Source organism: Triturus cristatus, chromosome 8 (genome assembly GCF_964204655.1).
Source record: "Triturus cristatus chromosome 8, aTriCri1.1, whole genome shotgun sequence".
In the NCBI taxonomy this organism is placed as follows: domain Eukaryota; kingdom Metazoa; phylum Chordata; class Amphibia; order Caudata; family Salamandridae; genus Triturus; species Triturus cristatus.
This window is the reverse complement of record NC_140591.1, coordinates 335,762,039-335,780,493: the sequence shown is the minus strand read 5'-3', so window position 1 is coordinate 335,780,493 and position 18,455 is coordinate 335,762,039. Positions and strand designations below refer to the sequence as shown.

Sequence of the window (18,455 nt, the reverse complement as noted above, 5' to 3'; positions counted from 1 at the left end):
GGTACTTTACTTACCTGCCGTGGGTGGATTAGTGAGTCCCCAGCGATTCTAGAGGCCCTAGGCCTTGTCCCCTTGCAAGTCGACATTCCTGAACCTCTTTTTTAGTATATGGTCTGGTACACCACTAGGGCCCCAGCCATATTTGTGCTTAACTTATTGTGAAACGTTGATATTTGCATATGTTCCTGACTTCTAATCTCATAAAGAGATTAGTAGAGTGTGTCTAGTAATAAATACATATATATTTGATATATATACCTGTGTGGTGTCCTTTCATTTGGTAATTCAAGAGATTAAAAGGTAAAACAAGCTGCTTTACGTTGCTCTAGGATACCAAATGGGGATGATGAACGGAGCGTTTGAGCAAATCAAACACTCACCCCCCGTCAAATGATCTGGGTTTAATCCATCTTCATTCTTTAGCTCACTCCACAACCCCAGTTCAGACATGGCCATATGCAAATCAGTCTGACCCTGTGCCTCATGGGACCAGTCCAGCCTGAACTGCCAAGCCATGTCTTCCCTGGATCGGAAACAAGCATCCTGGGACCGGTTTCGGGTTCATAACCCTCATCAGCCAGGCTATCTTGAATCCAGTGGCAAAGTGAGCAAGGGACCCACGTCTGGGTATACCCTGCCAACTTAGGGCGAACAAAGTGATACCAAAGGGGATGATGGGCGGAGCATTTGAGCAAATCAAACACTCACCTCCAGTCAACTGATCTGGGTTTAATCCATCATCATTCTTTAGCTCACTCCACCACCCCAGTTCAGACATGGCCATATGCAAATCAGTCTGACCCTGTGCCTCATGGGACCAGTCCAGCCCGAACATTCCTCTGAGACTTAGTCTAAAGGCTGCTCTCCACAGCTACCACTAGGATAGCTTTCTTTAAAAGGTTGTCTTGAACCTATCTACCATAAGAGTCAAATTGGACTGGTGCAAGGTGGCCACTATAACTAGTGACCAGCATATGCCAGGCCAACTTCTCACACACTCATAGGCCAATAGCCTGGGACAAAACAAAAAGCACATGCACGAGTGTGTGCGAGCGTGAGGTGAGATGTAAAAAGCCCTTACATAAAGTCTTCGCCAGAACAGCGCAAGCGCTGTTACAGGCTCGACCTAAAAATGGCACATGAGCTTTACGAATTTGCATAAGAAATAAACACATTTGATTAATTTTATTACCTGCATCTAAATAACACGTTCCATAAGCACATTAGATAGATGAATAATTGTCAGCTGCACAACACAAGTTATTCAAGGTAATGTTTACATTTGCTGTCTACATTATTTGATCCATGTTACATTCAAATGGCCTAGAATACATCTCGTTTCCTGTTATTACATCTCAAATTCTAACACTTCATGTTATGACAACAAAGGATTTTAGACGGATGCGGACAACACGTGTGATTATAATGCACCCCTACAAATATGTGTTTTCAGCTACATCGCCCTCAACTGCTGATGTCACCGCACACTGGATAGAAAGTAAGTTTGGTTCTCAATGTCATGACATCAGTAATGCAGCTGTGTCGCTGATGCCTGATTGCCACAAGTTGTACAATATTTTCAGAATGAAGTGTCACTAGATCCATGCTGTGGTGCTCAGATACCAGTTACTTATATGGCTCAGATAGCACACATGCTGCATGTTGGGTGCTTCCTGGAGGTGTAGTTATTTAATGATGTTTAATCACTGTGTGCACTTATTTTAAAGTGTTTTATTCTTTCTTTTCAGGAGGTCCAAAAGGAGGCATCTATGCTTTCCATGTTGATGGACTTAAGTGGCTTGATTCCAGGTCTTTTGGTGACCCTGGCCATCGTTGCCTATGGTGACCGACATGGACGCAAAACATCCTTATTTTTGCCCACTCTAGGAGGCTTTGTGACATCTGCCTTTTACTTTGCAATATCTTACTTCTCCTGGCCTCTTTATATTTTATATATATCATCCGTACTTACTGGGTTTCTTGGGAGATTCGGAACTTTTCTTGGTGGATGTTTTGCATATGCAGCAGATATAAGCCATGGTGCAAAACAGAGGACTCTACGTATAGCTCTGATTGACATGATTCTTGGAGTGTCAAGTGGATTAGCTGGCATAGTCTCAGGCTATTTCATTGAAAGTGTTGGTTTTACGTGGCTGTTTGTCACAACCTGTGCAATTCACTTTGTTAATATGGTCTACATAATTTTCTTCCTTCAAGAATCTGTAAAAATATCAGAATCACAAGCAAATGTATTCAGCGGTGAAGGCTTTAAAGAGGTGTTTGCTAGTGTGTACCTACTGTTTAAAAACGCTTCCTGCAGAAAGCGATCTTTGATCATCTCAATGCTTTTTGCTTTCATGTCGTACACGTTTGGACAGTTTGGGGCTTCTTCCATCTTAACTCTCTACCAGTTGGCCTCTCCTCTCTGCTGGGATGCAGTACTTATTGGATGGGGTTCCTCATTGAGTACCTTTGCATTTGTGACCAGTTTCCTTGGAGTGTTATTTTTCACCAAGTTCCTGAGGGAACCATACATTATCTTCATTGGCCTCTTTTCCTGGATCACTGGAATGCTCATGACAGCCTTTGCCAAAACAACACTGCTAATGTTTCTAGGTAAGTTAATTTCAGATCCGTAACCTCCTTTGATTCATAACATAATATTATAAGTCACATGGATAGATGTTTTTGAATGGTTAACCAAGAGTAAGGTTTGCATTGGTGACTAGGATACTGAGGTAGTTATTCTGAAAATGCATTCCCTCATTATGGCACACGCCCACATGTCTAAGAAGAACCATGTTATGGCCTGGTGTTATAGGGCAGAGTTGAACAAGTTGAGGCTGGCCAGGAAGGATAGTGAGGGAAGAGAGTGATAAGTGGTACAAGTAAGATTTGTTTAAAAGTGTGTCATGAGAGATGTTACACTTGGAGACTTCAGTTTGTTGGTTTGAGAGTGAAAGTTGAAAGGACCTGCTGATTCGTCCTGAGTCTGGGCTGTCCCCCCCACTATGGCATTGTGGGTAAAATATATACTTTTAAAGCTTTTTGTCAAGAGAAACTCTGACCTCACTTGAGGGCCTCAAACCATGAGGTTAAAACTGTATGAGCACCCAATACCAACCAAGATGCACCAACTGTTTGAGTTATTTCAGTGCAATCTCTAAATGCATGCTCACATACACAAGGCCTAGCTACTGGGTAGGATACCATATATACTCTCCTCCTGAAATGAGACCTACTCCACCACTTGCAGCCTCAAAACTCTGTATAAATGTTCCTGAATACGGGCAGAAATATTGTTTGTTGAAGTGAATATCCAAATAATCCAAGCAAAGCGGTATGGAAGAAATCTTCTTTATTGAGAGAAAGTAGCCAAGATGTAGAGCCCATCGACCAGCATCCTTCCAGCTCTGCTGTTCCCACTTCACTGCCTAATAGACAACTGTCTTCCAAAGCTGGAATGCAGAACCTGGAACCACGCTTAAAAGATGCACTGTCAAGAACAATTCACGTAGAGATTACTGAATAAAGAATGCTGAACATAGAATACAGAATGTGCAACATAATTCCTAAAATTCAATTTCTTGAAGAGGATCGGGGGACGCCGCAAGTTCAAATGTATTTCTGGTAGCAGAGAAAATATTGTAATTACATTTTTCAGATGAGCCTAGTATTGTCCTGGAAAGATTCAATTTTTATTCAAGAAAACAGGCTATTGGTGAGAATTTTGACCAATACGTTGCTGCTCTTAGAATTTTGACTAGCAATTGTAAATTTGAGAATGCCAAAGATCAATATTTACGAGACCAGATTGTCTTGAACTGTCTTCTAAGAAGGTCCAGGAACATCTTCTGTGATGCCCCAATCCTACTCTTGACAAAACTGTAAAAATTGTTAAAGGTATCGAGCGTTCATTAGAGTCAGTGAAAGTATTATCTAGTGCATCATGTGGGTCAGAAAATATGAGTGTGAATACGGTTAGGAAAGTGCAGGATAGTCACAAAACGAATAGAATTATTAAGACCAGTGAGTGTTATAGATGCGGTTCGTGTAGTCATTTGGGTTATAATCCCAATTGCCCAGCTCATGGAAAACAATTTAACAAGTGCAAGGCAACAGACCATTCATGAGAGCATGCAAGAATGGTGACACAGTTAAAGTGAATTGCGTTCCGGAAGTGGAACAGCATTTCATGCAATTAGATGAAGAAATTAATACCAATACAATTTTAACATTGGGAACTAATCAGCAGGCAGTAAGTGGGCAGTCACATTACGGAACATATCAGCTGAGTGCATGTGTACCGGAAAATTGACATAATGCTGGGTTGGTTGCTAGAAAGAATGGTCCGTTTTGCAATGTCAAAATCAGGGAAGTTGGACTAAGGGGGATGTATGTCGTTACAACGCACACTTTTACAACGCATGCACTTACAACGCATTTTTTACAACGCAAAATCCATTACAACGCATTCCATTACAGCACATGACACTACAACGCATTTTTAAAAACTACCTTTACAACGCATTTCCATTACAACGCATACTACCTTTACAACGCATACCATTACAACGCATAATATTAAATTGCATTTAAGGTAAGTATTAGATAGGATAGGGGTAAAAATTACTTTTCTAACTCCAGGGGGTGCAACAGTAGGGTAAGTGTTGGATAGTATAGGGGTAAAAATTACTATTCTAACTCCAGGGGGTGCAACAGTAGGGAAATTGTTGGATAGTATAGGGGTTAAAATTACTATTCTAACTCCAGGGGGTGCAACAGTAGGGTAAGTGTTGGATAGTATAGGGGTAAAAATTACTATTCTAACTCCAGGGGGTGCAACAGTAGGGTAAGTGTTGGATAGTATAGGGGTAAAAATTACTATTCTAACTCCAGGGGGTGCAACAGTAGGGTAAGTGTTGGATAGTATAGGGGTAAAAATTACTATTCTAACTCCAGGGGGTGCAACAGTAGGGTAAGTGTTGGATAGTATAGGGGTAAAAATTACTATTCTAACTCCAGGGGGTGCAACAGTAGGGTAAGTGTTGGATAGTATAGGGGTAAAAATTACTATTCTAACTCCAGGGGGTGCAACAGTAGGGTAAGTGTTGGTTAGTATAGGGGTAAAAATTACTATTCTAACTCCAGGGGGTGCAACAGTAGGGTAAGTGTTGGATAGTATAGGGGTAAAAATTACTATTCTAACTCCAGGGGGTGCAACAGTAGAGTAAATGTTGGATAGTATAGGGGTAAAAATTACTATTCTAACTCCAGGGGGTGCAACAGTAGGGTAAGTGTTGGATAGTATAGGGGTAAAAATTACTATTCTAACTCCAGGGGGTGCAACAGTAGGGTAAGTGTTGGATAGTATAGGGGTAAAAATTACTATTCTAACTCCAGGGGGTGCAACAGTAGGGTAAGTGTTGGATAGTGTAGTGTAATATTATGCGTTGTAATGGTATGCGTTGTAATGGTAGTATGCGTTGTAATGGAATGCGTTGTAAAGGTAGTTTTTAAAAATGTGTTGTAGTGTCATGTGTTGTAATGTCATGCGTTGTAATGGATTTTGCGTTGTAAAAAATGCGTTGAAAGTGTAGTGCGTTGTAAAAGTTGCGTTGTAAAGGTTGTTCCCCGACTAAGGGTAATGGTGGACTCAGGATCATCAATTACGATGTTATCTGAAAGATCTTTTAAGCCAGATTGGTACAACAACTTACTCAAGAAACCAGATTTAAGGGCTATTGTTTTCAGAAATAGCAACAGTAGGATATTTGGGGGAAGTTTTACAACTTTTGTGCAGGGAGATCTTTACTAAAATGTAAGTTCCATTAATGGCAGGGACAGTATGGGCTGGGTCGATCAAGGAAGGCTAGGCATTGTATTGAGACCAGGCACTACTGTTCCTGTTATGTTAATTGAGTCTAGTGATGAGGGTATAGATCAGAGTCTATAAAAGTACTCTACCATTTTTCTGACGGCACGGTCGAGGGTTCGAGCAGGAAATAATTTCAAAGCAAGATGTTGTCCGGTTAAGCACAAGGTAAGGGATGTTCCCTTATCTGTGAGAGGAGATTGAAGGAATTATCTTGACCAGTTGTGTATGGATAAGATTGTTGAAACAGTCAATGGACCTGAGTGGATCAGTGCTGTTGTTATAGCTAAAATAAAAATGGGCAGATACGTCTGTGGCCGGACTTGCGTTTACTCAACAAAAATATCATAATGTCATCCACTACCTAAATTAATGAATTGCTGTCTACATTAGAAGGTGCAAGGGTTTTTAATAACATTGATCTCAAAGTGGCCTACCACCTGGTACCCCTGAAAGCTGAGTCACAAGCCCTAACTTTGTATATCACTCCGTTTGAGGCTTATAAGTACTTAACGCTTGCCATTTAGTTTAGCATCAGGGGCCAACATATTTCAAAGAATACATACTTGGGTGTACCAATGCCAGAGCGGCTGGTCTGTCTAGACTTCCTACTCAAGATCAAGAAGGATTACCTAACAAGGAGCTAATAGGTAATGAGTGTGTTGTGGCCAGCATGGATGTGGTGGTCAGTTGTCAGGGCACCGTTTCAGAGCAGGAGTGGAACAAGGCTTGTGAGGAGATGTGATTTTCCAGAAAGTTAAGCAAGTTGTACAACAAAAACACTGACAGGTCAAACAATTTGAAGGTCAAACAATTTAGAGGAGACATATTGTTTTAATTAGATAGCTGATCAACTTACAGTTCAGACAGGCATGTTATTACGTGCTGGAAAAGTTGTTTAGCTAAATATTTGAGGTTGAAAGTGATTGGTTTCGCTCATAGGGTACATTTGGGTTCTACAGTCACTAAGAAGACCTGGAAATGCTGTTTTTGGGGGCCCTACATGGTTGTTGGTGGCCCTACATGGAACGCACAATACAGAATGTGTAACTTCATACATAATAAGAATACCAGTGTTGTTTTAATACAATGCTGATGCACTTGTGTGGGTGCATCAACACTAGATCCATTGCACAAAGATTTGTTACTCTACTGTGCCATGCCTGAGGTTTTTTCAATGAAATTCTGACAACCAGGTATCAAAATATTGAATGCAAAAGTGTTTTATGTACCTTGGTTCCATGCCTGATGGTTTACATTTGAATTAGAAACAATATCTACCCACAACAATGCACTGAGTTGGCGCTGCTTTTATGCACTTTTGACATGCTCTTACATGTATACTGGGTCCTTCTACTGGGTATAATGCAGTAGTGAAACATGCCAGCCGCTAAAACATGTAATCAATCAAAGAGAACCACCGTAAAGGGGGTTTCTAAAATTAGGTTCTTACTGTATTAAGGAAGTGTGTTTCTCATCCTGGAGTGGATGCACGCAGGGTTTGCTTAAATACCCCTCACACACCTAAAAGGCCCTTGGTGTCATGCTTCATCATAGGGGTCTTCCCGTCCCGCTGCGGGACGGGGCGTGCTACGATGTGCGGCTAAGCGGGAGCACTGTTCTTACAGTACTATGTGTGGTGTAAGGGTAGTGAGAGGAAGGGTCTGGAGTGAATATAGAAAGTGATTTCAAAAGGACAATGTGCGGATACTCCTACAAAGTCAACATGTTTCGAACCAAAGGCTTCTTCATCAGGACTGAAAGATCCCCTCAGTACTCACTATGTTGATGTCAGATTTTAAATTGTGCTATATACAAATGTGAAAAAGGTTGAAAAAATGCAGGAATCTCATGCACTTATATACGATACCTAATCTAGAATGATAATCTGAAAGAGAAAGTACAATTATTTGCGCCTTCCTATGCGCAAAAAAAGCAAAACATGTGAAGAAAATATATACAAGCGCCACAAGGTGACTGTGGTGTATTTACTACTACTGATACAGTGATCTATCAGTACAATGACCTGTGGGGAAAGAAAAGACGTACGAGACACACATACATATAACGGAAATCACACATTCTATTTTTGTGACTAGAGTAATTGTTCGAAGTTTTGTATGTAAATGATGTCATCATACACTGGTCAATACATACTATGTAATGTAGGAGATAATGCTCCATGAGCCTCTGTAACGGGTAGGGAAGGGTGTCGCCCACTGAACTCTGTTAATATAAAGTTGGAATAATATAAAGTTGGAAAAAGCAGACTATTTTGGTAATTGCTGGCCGATTTCGAGCGCCTGCAACACAAGGGTACTTTTGATGGCCATGCCGTACTTACGTCTCGGTCAACACTGCCTCGCTCCAAATGTCGCCAACCCACGGCTCCGTGGTAAGAAAGAAGACCGCGGGAGGCTCTATTTATGCTGCCATTTAATTGGTATGAAATTATTGCACCTGTGAAGAGAAACGTCCCATACACAACCGGAACTAAAACCTCTATTAGTTCCTGTTTGTCATCCAGGCCGCGTGCACTAGAGCGCTGTGGCTCATACCCAAAGAGCGGCGGAAGTGAGTCAAAAGCCAGGTACTGTGCTCGCAACTAGAGCGCTGTGTTGTAGAGAAAGGCTCAATGATGGAGATAGAAGAGTTGCGGTGCCATGGACCCGTGTGGGTCCCTGAGAGTCTTGAAAAAAGACGCTAATAGTGTTTTATTATGAGGAAATGGCACATGAAATTAATACCAATATATATATAGACACTGTGCCTATGATAGAATTGTTATTGTATTCAATGGAGTGAAAGATATCCCCACCTATGGCGGAGGATGATGGTTGACATATGCTTGGATTACAAAGTTGGCGACCAGTTGTCCTAATTTATCAAAAAACACCATAGTGTGATCAGGTGCATTTTATGAGCAAATTATTATTGCTTAAAACTGCAAAATAGGGTGCGTTAAGTCAACCTTATTGCATAAGCAGGTGTGGTGGTCAAAGATCGACCCTGTGAGACCACTCAAGGGGTGTAGGAGCGTAATGGGGTGATGCTTACTTAATACCCCGAGTACCAATAACTCATGTGGTCTAGAAACCCCTTCCGCACTCAAATAAGGTTGCATGATTCTGGGAAAGAAAATAGAAGGGACTTAGTTCTCAAGATAGTTGGCCCAAGGTATGTCATCGTTGAGGCCAGTGACGTTGGTTCCCATCGTTGTTCTTTTTCTAGCAAGTCTCTTTTGTTGTCGATTTGTTCAATTACAGTCCACCTTAAATCATCCACGGTGTGGGCCATGGCCAGATAGTGACTCGCCATTTTGGTGGTACTTTTTTTACAGCGTACATTACTTTTATGTTCGCCTATGCGGGTTTTTACCGGTCTGGACGTCATGCAGATATATTCCAGTCTGCATGGGCACGTGATGATATACGTTTCTGCTGTTACAATTAGTAAATGTTCTTTGCTCCCAGACCGCTCAATTCGTGACTGTGATGTTCCTACTTTTTTTGGTGAGGTTACATGAGCTGCAATTGCCACAGGGGTGGTGGCCTTGTACAGGTGCGAGATTTAGAAAAGGAGGGTCTCTTTCTGGTACCGGTCGCGGTCTTGTGTGGACCAGGATGTCCTTTAAATTTCTACCTCTTCTGTGGGAGATCATCGGTTTGTGTATCGCTTCAATTAAGAGTGTTCAGCAAGGGGCCCACGGTTGCTCTCATTTGCATCCAATGCTTCGGTATCACCTGTGACTGTCTTTCCATTTGCACAAATGTAACTTCTAAGAAATGCAGAGCATTATTTCTAGTGAAGTCTTCTTTAAGGGCAGGATAACTATGTATTCAAGCAGTTTAGTTTGAAGTTTGTAAAGCAGTGAACCTTTTTAAATAGGTAAGTGTCAAGACCTTGCAACAATATTTTGCAGTGTTAACATTGATGGGAGTACCCTTCCATGTTGAGGACACAGTTAATGAAAGTTAAAATGTGGGCGAATGTGCAACTCTTCACCACTTTACAGTTTTCCAGTAACAGGGGCTATAAACCTTATAGGCCCTGCAGTAGCTAGTGTTGGATTTTTTGAATCCCATATCCATCCATAAAAGCTGGCTGCCAGAAGAATAAACAACCTGCTGTTTTCTCCTCCTCTAAAAGCACTTAACTAATTGATTCCACTTGGTCATTAGTCTTTCTTTGTCTTTCCTGCCGGGTTCATTTCCTACTGTATCTGCCTGAGTTCGCACTTGTTTTACAGAACACTGTGGTGTACACCATAAAATAAATGTCACAGCAGGATGTATCTGGATCCATCAAATATCCTAGTTTTACCAAAGGAGTGCTTCTGTTACTTTGAATGGGTGTCATACCATCTGGTTGTTGTGATGGTGGCATACTGATCCTTTTTAATGCAAACCCTGCTTCATCATTGTCCAATATGGAAGACCTGTACCACTCATTGCCAATAGCAATGGCTGTAGCAGTAGTTCCATTGGCGTCTTGCTTTCAATTCAAAGATTAATACAAGTTGTCCGTAAGTAAGACAGTTCAAAGGTGCTAAAGCATGGAGTATAACTTCTCATGCTGCTTCAGATACCTGACCATGCTAAGAGAGCATTGGGCCTCTGATAAATCAATGTATTGCTCATGTTCCTTGCCTTCTGTTAGATGCATAGCTCTAGGGTCATCCATAGAGATTTCAAATGATTGTTTAGAGTGAAATGTCGATATACTATATTTGAAATTAAAGGGATCGGGATCAAAAGCGTTTTGACCAATACACGTTTCATGACTAAGAAATCAATTACAATTTGTTCGTTCTTCAGAATACATAATTAATTTCATCTTGACTATTAAGGGCATGCAAGTACAGTGAACCAACAGTTACATCACAAAGGAATGTGTTATGAAGAAGACAAAAAAGACTAAAAACAAATTTAGAATCAGAAAAAAGCAAACTACATTTGCAAATTGCAGTACAATGAAAAAAGTAATGATAAAGAGCAATAGCATTTAAAACAACAAAAACACATAGTACTTTAAATTTCAGAGAATCGATAAAAAGCTAGGTGAAAAAATTTAGGTGAGCAACCTTTATTGTGAGAATCAGAAGTCGGAAAGTGTTAACATAGATGCAATCATTTTTTTTTTAACATTTAGTGTCAAATTAAATAAATCGACAAGCAAAATCTGATATAAAAATGTGTATGTGGGAACATTTTCAGAAAAACACTTAAAATGTATTATGTTTGTGGGTGTGCTGGCTCTATCATTTAGATAAACTACATATAGTGGTACCCAGTTTGCGGGGTCTGGGATAGTGTTGACATCAAGAACTGTGAGGCAATGTGTCGCTAAATATAAGATTCAAAACAGCATTTCAAAGTACAGTCAATAAAGAAAAGGCTGACACAAAAAGGAAATCCAAGGTCAGTAATTTAAAGAAAACTATGAAGGTATTAAAATATTAACGCACAATGGAGAAGGCGAAATATAGCTTGGTTCAACAAATCAATGATAAAGCATAAAAAACATTTTTCATGAATGCCCTAAGCATTTGAATAGATGCAGCAGTAGGCAAAAATATGGAAAAGATAAAGTTCAGAGTATATCACAAATCGATATTTAATTGAACATGATCTCTAGAAGCTCAAAAAGGAGTCTGGCTCACCCCAAATTCCAGAGTCTTGTTTACTCAATTCCAGCATAGAAAATGATTAAATCCGGAATGTCTGCATGGTGCAAGTAAAAGTATCCTTATGTCAGAAAATCACATTTCAACATTATAAATTCTACATAACCCTCTCTGATTCGCACTAACTCACTACATGAATACTGATTTGCCCCTTTTGACCTAATACCATCTGGATCAGATCTCTTGAATTAATGAAGGAAAAGCCTTGAATATAGTAAAGACTTCCTCTGGATCTCTTCGAAAATGAAAAATCATTGCAAAACAACAGGGCACAATTTGCTGCATGCAGTGTGAAGTAACAGATATTAACACACAATGGACATTATGAAACAGCAGCCATATTTTTGTAAAGATTGAGTCGTGGCTCAACTGAGGCCTAGTTTAATTACTCTAACAGAGAAATTTGTATTAAAGCACATCATAATGATATTGTTACAATTGCAATATCTTTATATTAGTGCACGTATGTAAATAACATGTAGAATATTATTTCACAGTTTTCCTCCTCTGATGATTACCATCATCAAAAACCCAGCAATATTCATAATACAGTATGCCTCTATTTCTGTCTTGTGCGTCTCCATTCTTACAGCATCTACATGTCATTGTAAACTCATGCCTAGATATTTTCCATTTCAAACAAGTCTTTTTTCCTCTTATTTGTAGCGAATGATGATACATACCTTATTCTTACACCCACAATTTATTCCCAATTTAGAAAAGATAATTTCAAAGACTTTTAACAAAACAATAAGAACAACTGTACAAATTAATCATAGGGGTTTCTATTGTGTGTAGCATGCTCCCCCCCCCCAAGTTTTCAAACAATTTACCAACCTTTCTGAATCCCTTTCTAAACTCACCAAACCAAGAATCAACTAATGCCCACAAACCTTTCTCCTCAAGAGCTTTTATTTTACTGGAAATCTCTTGTACCGTCTTCTATGGGAGAAGGATATCTGAAGCAAGGCGGTTTTGCATAGTCATAGCGCGCATAGCCATTTGCTCTCGATGGATTTTAGTTAGTGTTCCTGGGGTATTAGAAGCAAGGCGATATACAGGTATAGATGATTTTCTAATCTTCACTTCATTCCCAGCTACACCAATAGATGGAATCATAGCACTTAGCACTTCCAATCCAATTTGTCCAAATCTTCCCTTCACTCTTTCCAAACCAACAGCATCATTCATTTCATTCACATGGTAAACCCAAGGTAATACTAGAGCAACATAGTGGCTCCCCACACAAATACAGGGTAGGTTAAAATAGGCAGTCTTACCACATACATTATAAATGCCCCTAAATATCAGCTCTCCGCCAACTGAAAACTTATCATCAATAACATTCACACTCACTCTGTCCAACATCTATTTTATTCAACAGATTTCTGAGGTTTCTGACGCACCAAACATCGCACTTTTTTTCATGCTCCATTTTAAGTCTCAGATGCACGTTTGAATTCCTAAATTTCTCTTCTGCTTAAATTTGTGTTCTAATTTCACTCACATCATTCAAATTACTCAGTATGTTCATTCTTCTCTCATATTCCTTCACAAACTCACTCTCTTCTTCACTTACAGTGCATGCATTCTTATTTTTAGTTTGATTAATACTTATGTAAGGTTGTGCGATTGTTTTCAAATGTTTAGAATGAGTCACACAATTCCCAGAATCTTTCGATACAGGAATTATTTTCACTGAAGCATTGAGATCCGAAAGATATGATGATAAAATCTCTTAATTATGAAAAATACCAATAAACATATTACAGGATAATGTTTCACACTCTGCGGCAGAGGATAGTAAATATGTGCATACATAACAGTTCCTTACGTTCATTATACTAACATACTCCCCTAATAAATTTGAATATATATTAACTACCAACTGAGCTATCCCTATGTGTTAACTTTAAGTGTACTATTTCATTGTGTGTGGTAGGGAATCAATCTTGTGAAGGAGAAATATACCCAACGGGAGAAATCAAGTATACCAAACTAAAATGTTTAATATTTTTATTAATGAAAATGTACCAAAAAGTTTAAAACATTTGTTACTAGCCATCTTCTACTGAGAAAAACAAAAGCCCTAACTTCTAAAGGCACAAAATCAGGAATCATACTTTTTGAAAAATAAATGTAACTGTTCCGCTCATTAATTCAGCCCATAGGATTTGGGAAACTCTTTTATCTTGGAAACCTAAGGTACAAAAATAAACAAAATATTGGTTCAGTTCTTCTTTCAGAGTTTCAGCTCAAACAGTAATCCAGGACGTAGCACGACTTCAAGGCAGTTTTTCCCCTTCCATTTCATCCTCATAGATAAACTGGCAACAAACTGTTAAATCATAGATTTCCACATCTGACTCTCCATCTGCTGCAATTGATGCTAGATAAGTCTACTCAGGAGATGTGTGCTTTCTGTTTGCTACTCTTTGTCTTGTCCATCTTTTGACTACAGGTGATTCACTCTCATTATTTTCACATTCCAATTCAATTGTCTTGAACTCTTCTCTAATTGATTCTCGGAGTGTTCCAGTGCAATCTTTTGCTGATTCTCACCGTTTGAGCCCACTTGCCTCCTCGATGCACATTGTCAACTTGTGTTTCTTTACTGGTGACTACTGCTGAATCTTCTCCACTCGTGGAGTGGCGTGTGCTCTGATTGGCATCAACAACGTGATAAATTGTCAACTGCTTTCCTTTGGGGCTCTTGTCAATTGAATTTTCTGCTTCACTTTCTCACAAAATGGTATTTCTCTCTCAGTTTCTTCTTGTTGTTCATGATCTTTCAATACTTCTCCATTTCAATTTGGTGACCTTCACCAAGGTATTCTTCTCACCCTCTGGATCCACAAAGCTAACTCTAACTTTTCACTTTGACTCACTGGTTGTTGTCACCACGTCTTCATCTGTAGTGTTCACTCTCTTTGCGTGAGCTGCATGGATTCACTGTGAAATACCAGCACACTTCACAGCAGTATTAGCCATAACTATTATGTGATGTGGCCCTTTCCACCGTGGTTCTAGGCAGTATTTGTGAACATATTTCTTCACAAGGACCCAATCTACAGGCTGCAGTGCATGGCACTGGAGTTCTTTTGTTGATGGTGTTGACAAATTCAACTGATGAGAAATAGATTTTTACCACATAAGCCAGACCTTTACAGTAATCCAATATAATGTCATCACTTATTGATAGAAGTGCTGCTGCAGGAAAATAGGGGATTTGCATAGCCCTGCCCATAAAACGTCATGCAGCAAAAGACTATTCTTTTGGTTTGGAGTACTTCTAATGATCATTAGTACAAGAGGAAGAGCATCTGACCAATTCAGTTGTCGAAGAACATACTTAAGGAAGCTAGGCCTTAATGGTACCATTCATCTTTCCAACCACACCTGATGCTTGTGGTCTGTAACTGCATGAAAGTGTTCGTTAATTTGCAATGCCGTACACAGTAGCTTTACAATCGCAAATCAAACAATCTTTATTGGGCTAAAATCCATAAACAACATGTACATACATTATGGAAACGAGAATATTTTTCTAATAAAATCATTTAAAATTCAATACAATAGAGAAAATATTCAAAAAGATTCATTCTGTTTCACAGTAAAAAGATGTGAGCAGGAATATACAGGTTATCCATTCGGGTGGTCTAGCTTGATTACTCTTAACAAACATTTTATTTGACCTCATAGAGTAAATTCTCCAAATGGATAAATGGTTTCCTACGCTTTGTTGCAAATATGATATATCTAGTAACTGCGAAACAGCCTTCCACAGTAGCTAGTTTGCATAAATAATTAAAAGTGTCTTTAAATTAGAGCAATTTATTTAGAATAAATTATGGTTTTAGAAATCGTTTTCTACTATCATTCTAAGATGTACAAAATAGGATAAAGTGCTGGGTAGATTGTGCAGTTTGACCCTCACATGGACATTTTGATAAGTTCTTTGTGAATTCGCCCATTCATGGGAACACTACTATAAAGTGTAAGGTATTTAGCTGGACCCTATTAAGGTAGAACCTGTTCTGCACATTAGTCACTAATGATAAATAACCTTGGATGCCATTGTGCAAATGACTCTTAATATAACTTGTCACAGTTGATTTAGCACTCTCGCTAAGCCGCTCTTTGGCCCATCAGAATCTCTTTTGTTTCCTTCTTGCAATAATATGAAATACTAGTTGAATCATCCAGAGTAAAATTCACATCTAGACTCTTTAAGAGACTGCTTTCATGCGCAAACAACAGGATTCTGACCTACCTGAACTATTTAGAATCTCAAAAGGTGACACGTCTTTACATGGCATAATAACTAAACATACGGTGTATGGTGCTAGACAATACCATAGCCTTAGGTGTAAAAATTGTTGTTTGTTAAAACATAAGCCAAACACCCGAACTGTGCTGGTTCTAGACCCTGATGAGCACAACCATTATTTACATTATGCGTATTCCCCTCCTATGAGAGACCATAGAAAGATTCCACTGAATGGTTTTCCATCCATGTCTGACATTCTGCTATCTTGATTTGGGCATCTTAGATAATACGATTCTCTTTTAGTTATTACTTTCATTTTCCAGTTGTTAGAGTCAGATCTACTAAAGGATCAGCAAGGGTTTTGATGGTCTTTCAAGTCACCTTGAAATTGGATTGGTTTGTACTGTAATATACCCCTGACAGTCCCATCGATGGCATAGGTGTACATTGGTTATTTCTTCCTTTATTGTTTTTTATTTATCCAGAAATAGTTGTCAGCCATTTTGCCATATGGAAACAGGCTCTAATATGGTCTATGGTATTCATTATTATAGAGCCTGAAATGTGGATACTTACTCTACACTCTCTCTTGAATAAACCAAGTGCCACCCTGATAACAGCTAAAGAAACTTATAGATACTAGTTGCTTTTGAGGTGAGTAGAAAATGTATGGGCGTTTTAGTAACATTACTGAATTTATTTCTGGATTTTTATGGGGGCATGCTTCAACTCAACCCCGTTTAGTATGAAACTTTTTACATTGTGCATAGACAATTAAAAACAATATTTATGCATTATACAACAATACTTACATTGGTATACATATATGCTGCTTTAATTTGGATGCAGCAAGTGCTGTGTGGTCTGTTGTTTCTTGGACTTACCTTCTCGATCAATTCAATGAACTGCTCAAAATGAGGAAATAAGAAATTCAATTGAAGGCTACAGGGTTTGTTTTAAACATTCCAACAATGGAATCACGGGTGCTTCCGCACAGGTTGAATATAGACTCTTCTGCACAACAGCACCCTCAAATTCTATTGTACAGACAAATATTCAAACCCAAAGCATTGAGAGCAGTGTGCCAAAATTGCACCTGCTGAGACAATGACTCCATTACAAACATTCACAAAAGAATACTTTTGGGGCACATGCATCAAGCATTTATTCTTCGCAAACCGTTTGAGAACTTAAAAAATGCTTTTCAGATGCAGCAAACCCTATTTTGTGATTCGGTAACCTGCTACCGAATCGCAAAATGGGTTTGCGATTCGCTATGAGGAAGGGGCGTGTTTAGGGCATCCCTTCCTCATACCAAATCGCATCGTTACGTAGGAATGTTTTGTGAGGAAATGCAGTCACAAAAAATTTGCATTTTATCCCCTACTTCAAGTAGGTGGTAACCCATTTGCAAATTGGAAGGGGTCCCTAAGGGACCCCGTTCCCTTTCTGAATGTTAGATGCAGTGCTTTTTAAGAGCAGGGTCCACTGCCTACTCGTAAAAAATGAAAAGAAAACTTTTCATTTTTGTTTAAGAAACGCATCCTGTTTTCCTTTAAGGAAAACGGTCTGCATTTTTTAAAAAAAATTGCTTTATTTAAAAGCAATCACAGACCTGGTGATCTGCTGACCCCAGCAGGCCACCATCCCTAGGGGGTCGCAAATTGCGACCTACCTCATTATTATTCATGAAGTAAGTCATTTGCAATGCCCTAGGTATCGCAAAAAGTGTTCAACACACTTTCATGCATGCCGTTTTGCAATTTCCTAATTGCGAATCGCAAGGATTCACAATTAGGACATCGCAATCTGTTTCTTCATGCATCTGACCCTTTGTCTTTTCAATTGGAAAGGCATTCAAACAGTTTTAGTTATTCCAGACATCACTTTTGCAACATTTTTATTTTGGTGCGTGATAAGGAACATAGGGACAGATGTATGACCCTTTTTAGCAGTCGCAAAGGAAAATCGGCCTGTTTGCGACCACTAACTAGGGTTGTGGTATGTACAAATCCTATTGTGCAAGTCAGTAACCTGTTACCGACTCACAAAATAGGGTTTGGGAGTCGCTAATAAGAAGGGGCTTGCAAAGGGCGTACCTTACTAATAGCGAATCACACTGATACCTACGATTGTTTTGCAAACGCAAATGCGGTCGCAAAATAATCGCAATTACCACCTACTTTGAGTAGGTGGAAAGCCAGTCGCAAATGGGAAGGGGTCCCAAGGGGACCTTCTGATCGCCTCTGTGCCTCTGCTCCCGTCTGCAATGTAAGCAGGCGCAGCGGAAAAGTGTTTTCTTCATTATCATGGGCCACACCCCCGTGCAATTCAGGACAGAACCCTTTAGAATTGCTCGTGCTCTACATGTGTGCTGGTGCTATCCATCATTTATAAAGGGCTGCACAAGCGTCTGTGGACCATTCTGTAATAGAAAAGTGCCACAGGGGCACAGAAAGTGAGCTGACACACATGTTGCTCTCCTGAGGCACTTTTCATTATATGACTCCTGGTAAATACTGATTAGCCTGGGTACAATATCTACCAGGTGCGCAATTATGACCCATTCTGATTTACATACACTGAAATGGGAATCACCCACTGTTTGCACATGCCCTATTCTG

At 39.5% G+C, this 18,455-nt stretch overlaps 1 protein-coding gene across 6 annotated transcripts in view; it reads left to right on the top strand.

Annotated features, from left to right (window-relative positions):
* Positions 1-18,455, top strand: part of LOC146802083 (lysosomal proton-coupled steroid conjugate and bile acid symporter SLC46A3-like) — a 212,933-nt gene that overhangs the window by 116,266 nt on the left and 78,212 nt on the right. For all 6 annotated transcript variants that reach the window (XM_085621646.1, XM_085621645.1, XM_085621644.1 and 3 more), the window contains exon 3: positions 1,749-2,616. In XM_085621646.1, coding sequence (XP_085477772.1) covers positions 1,749-2,616 — 868 coding nt within the window. The remainder of the gene's footprint in view (positions 1-1,748; positions 2,617-18,455) is intronic.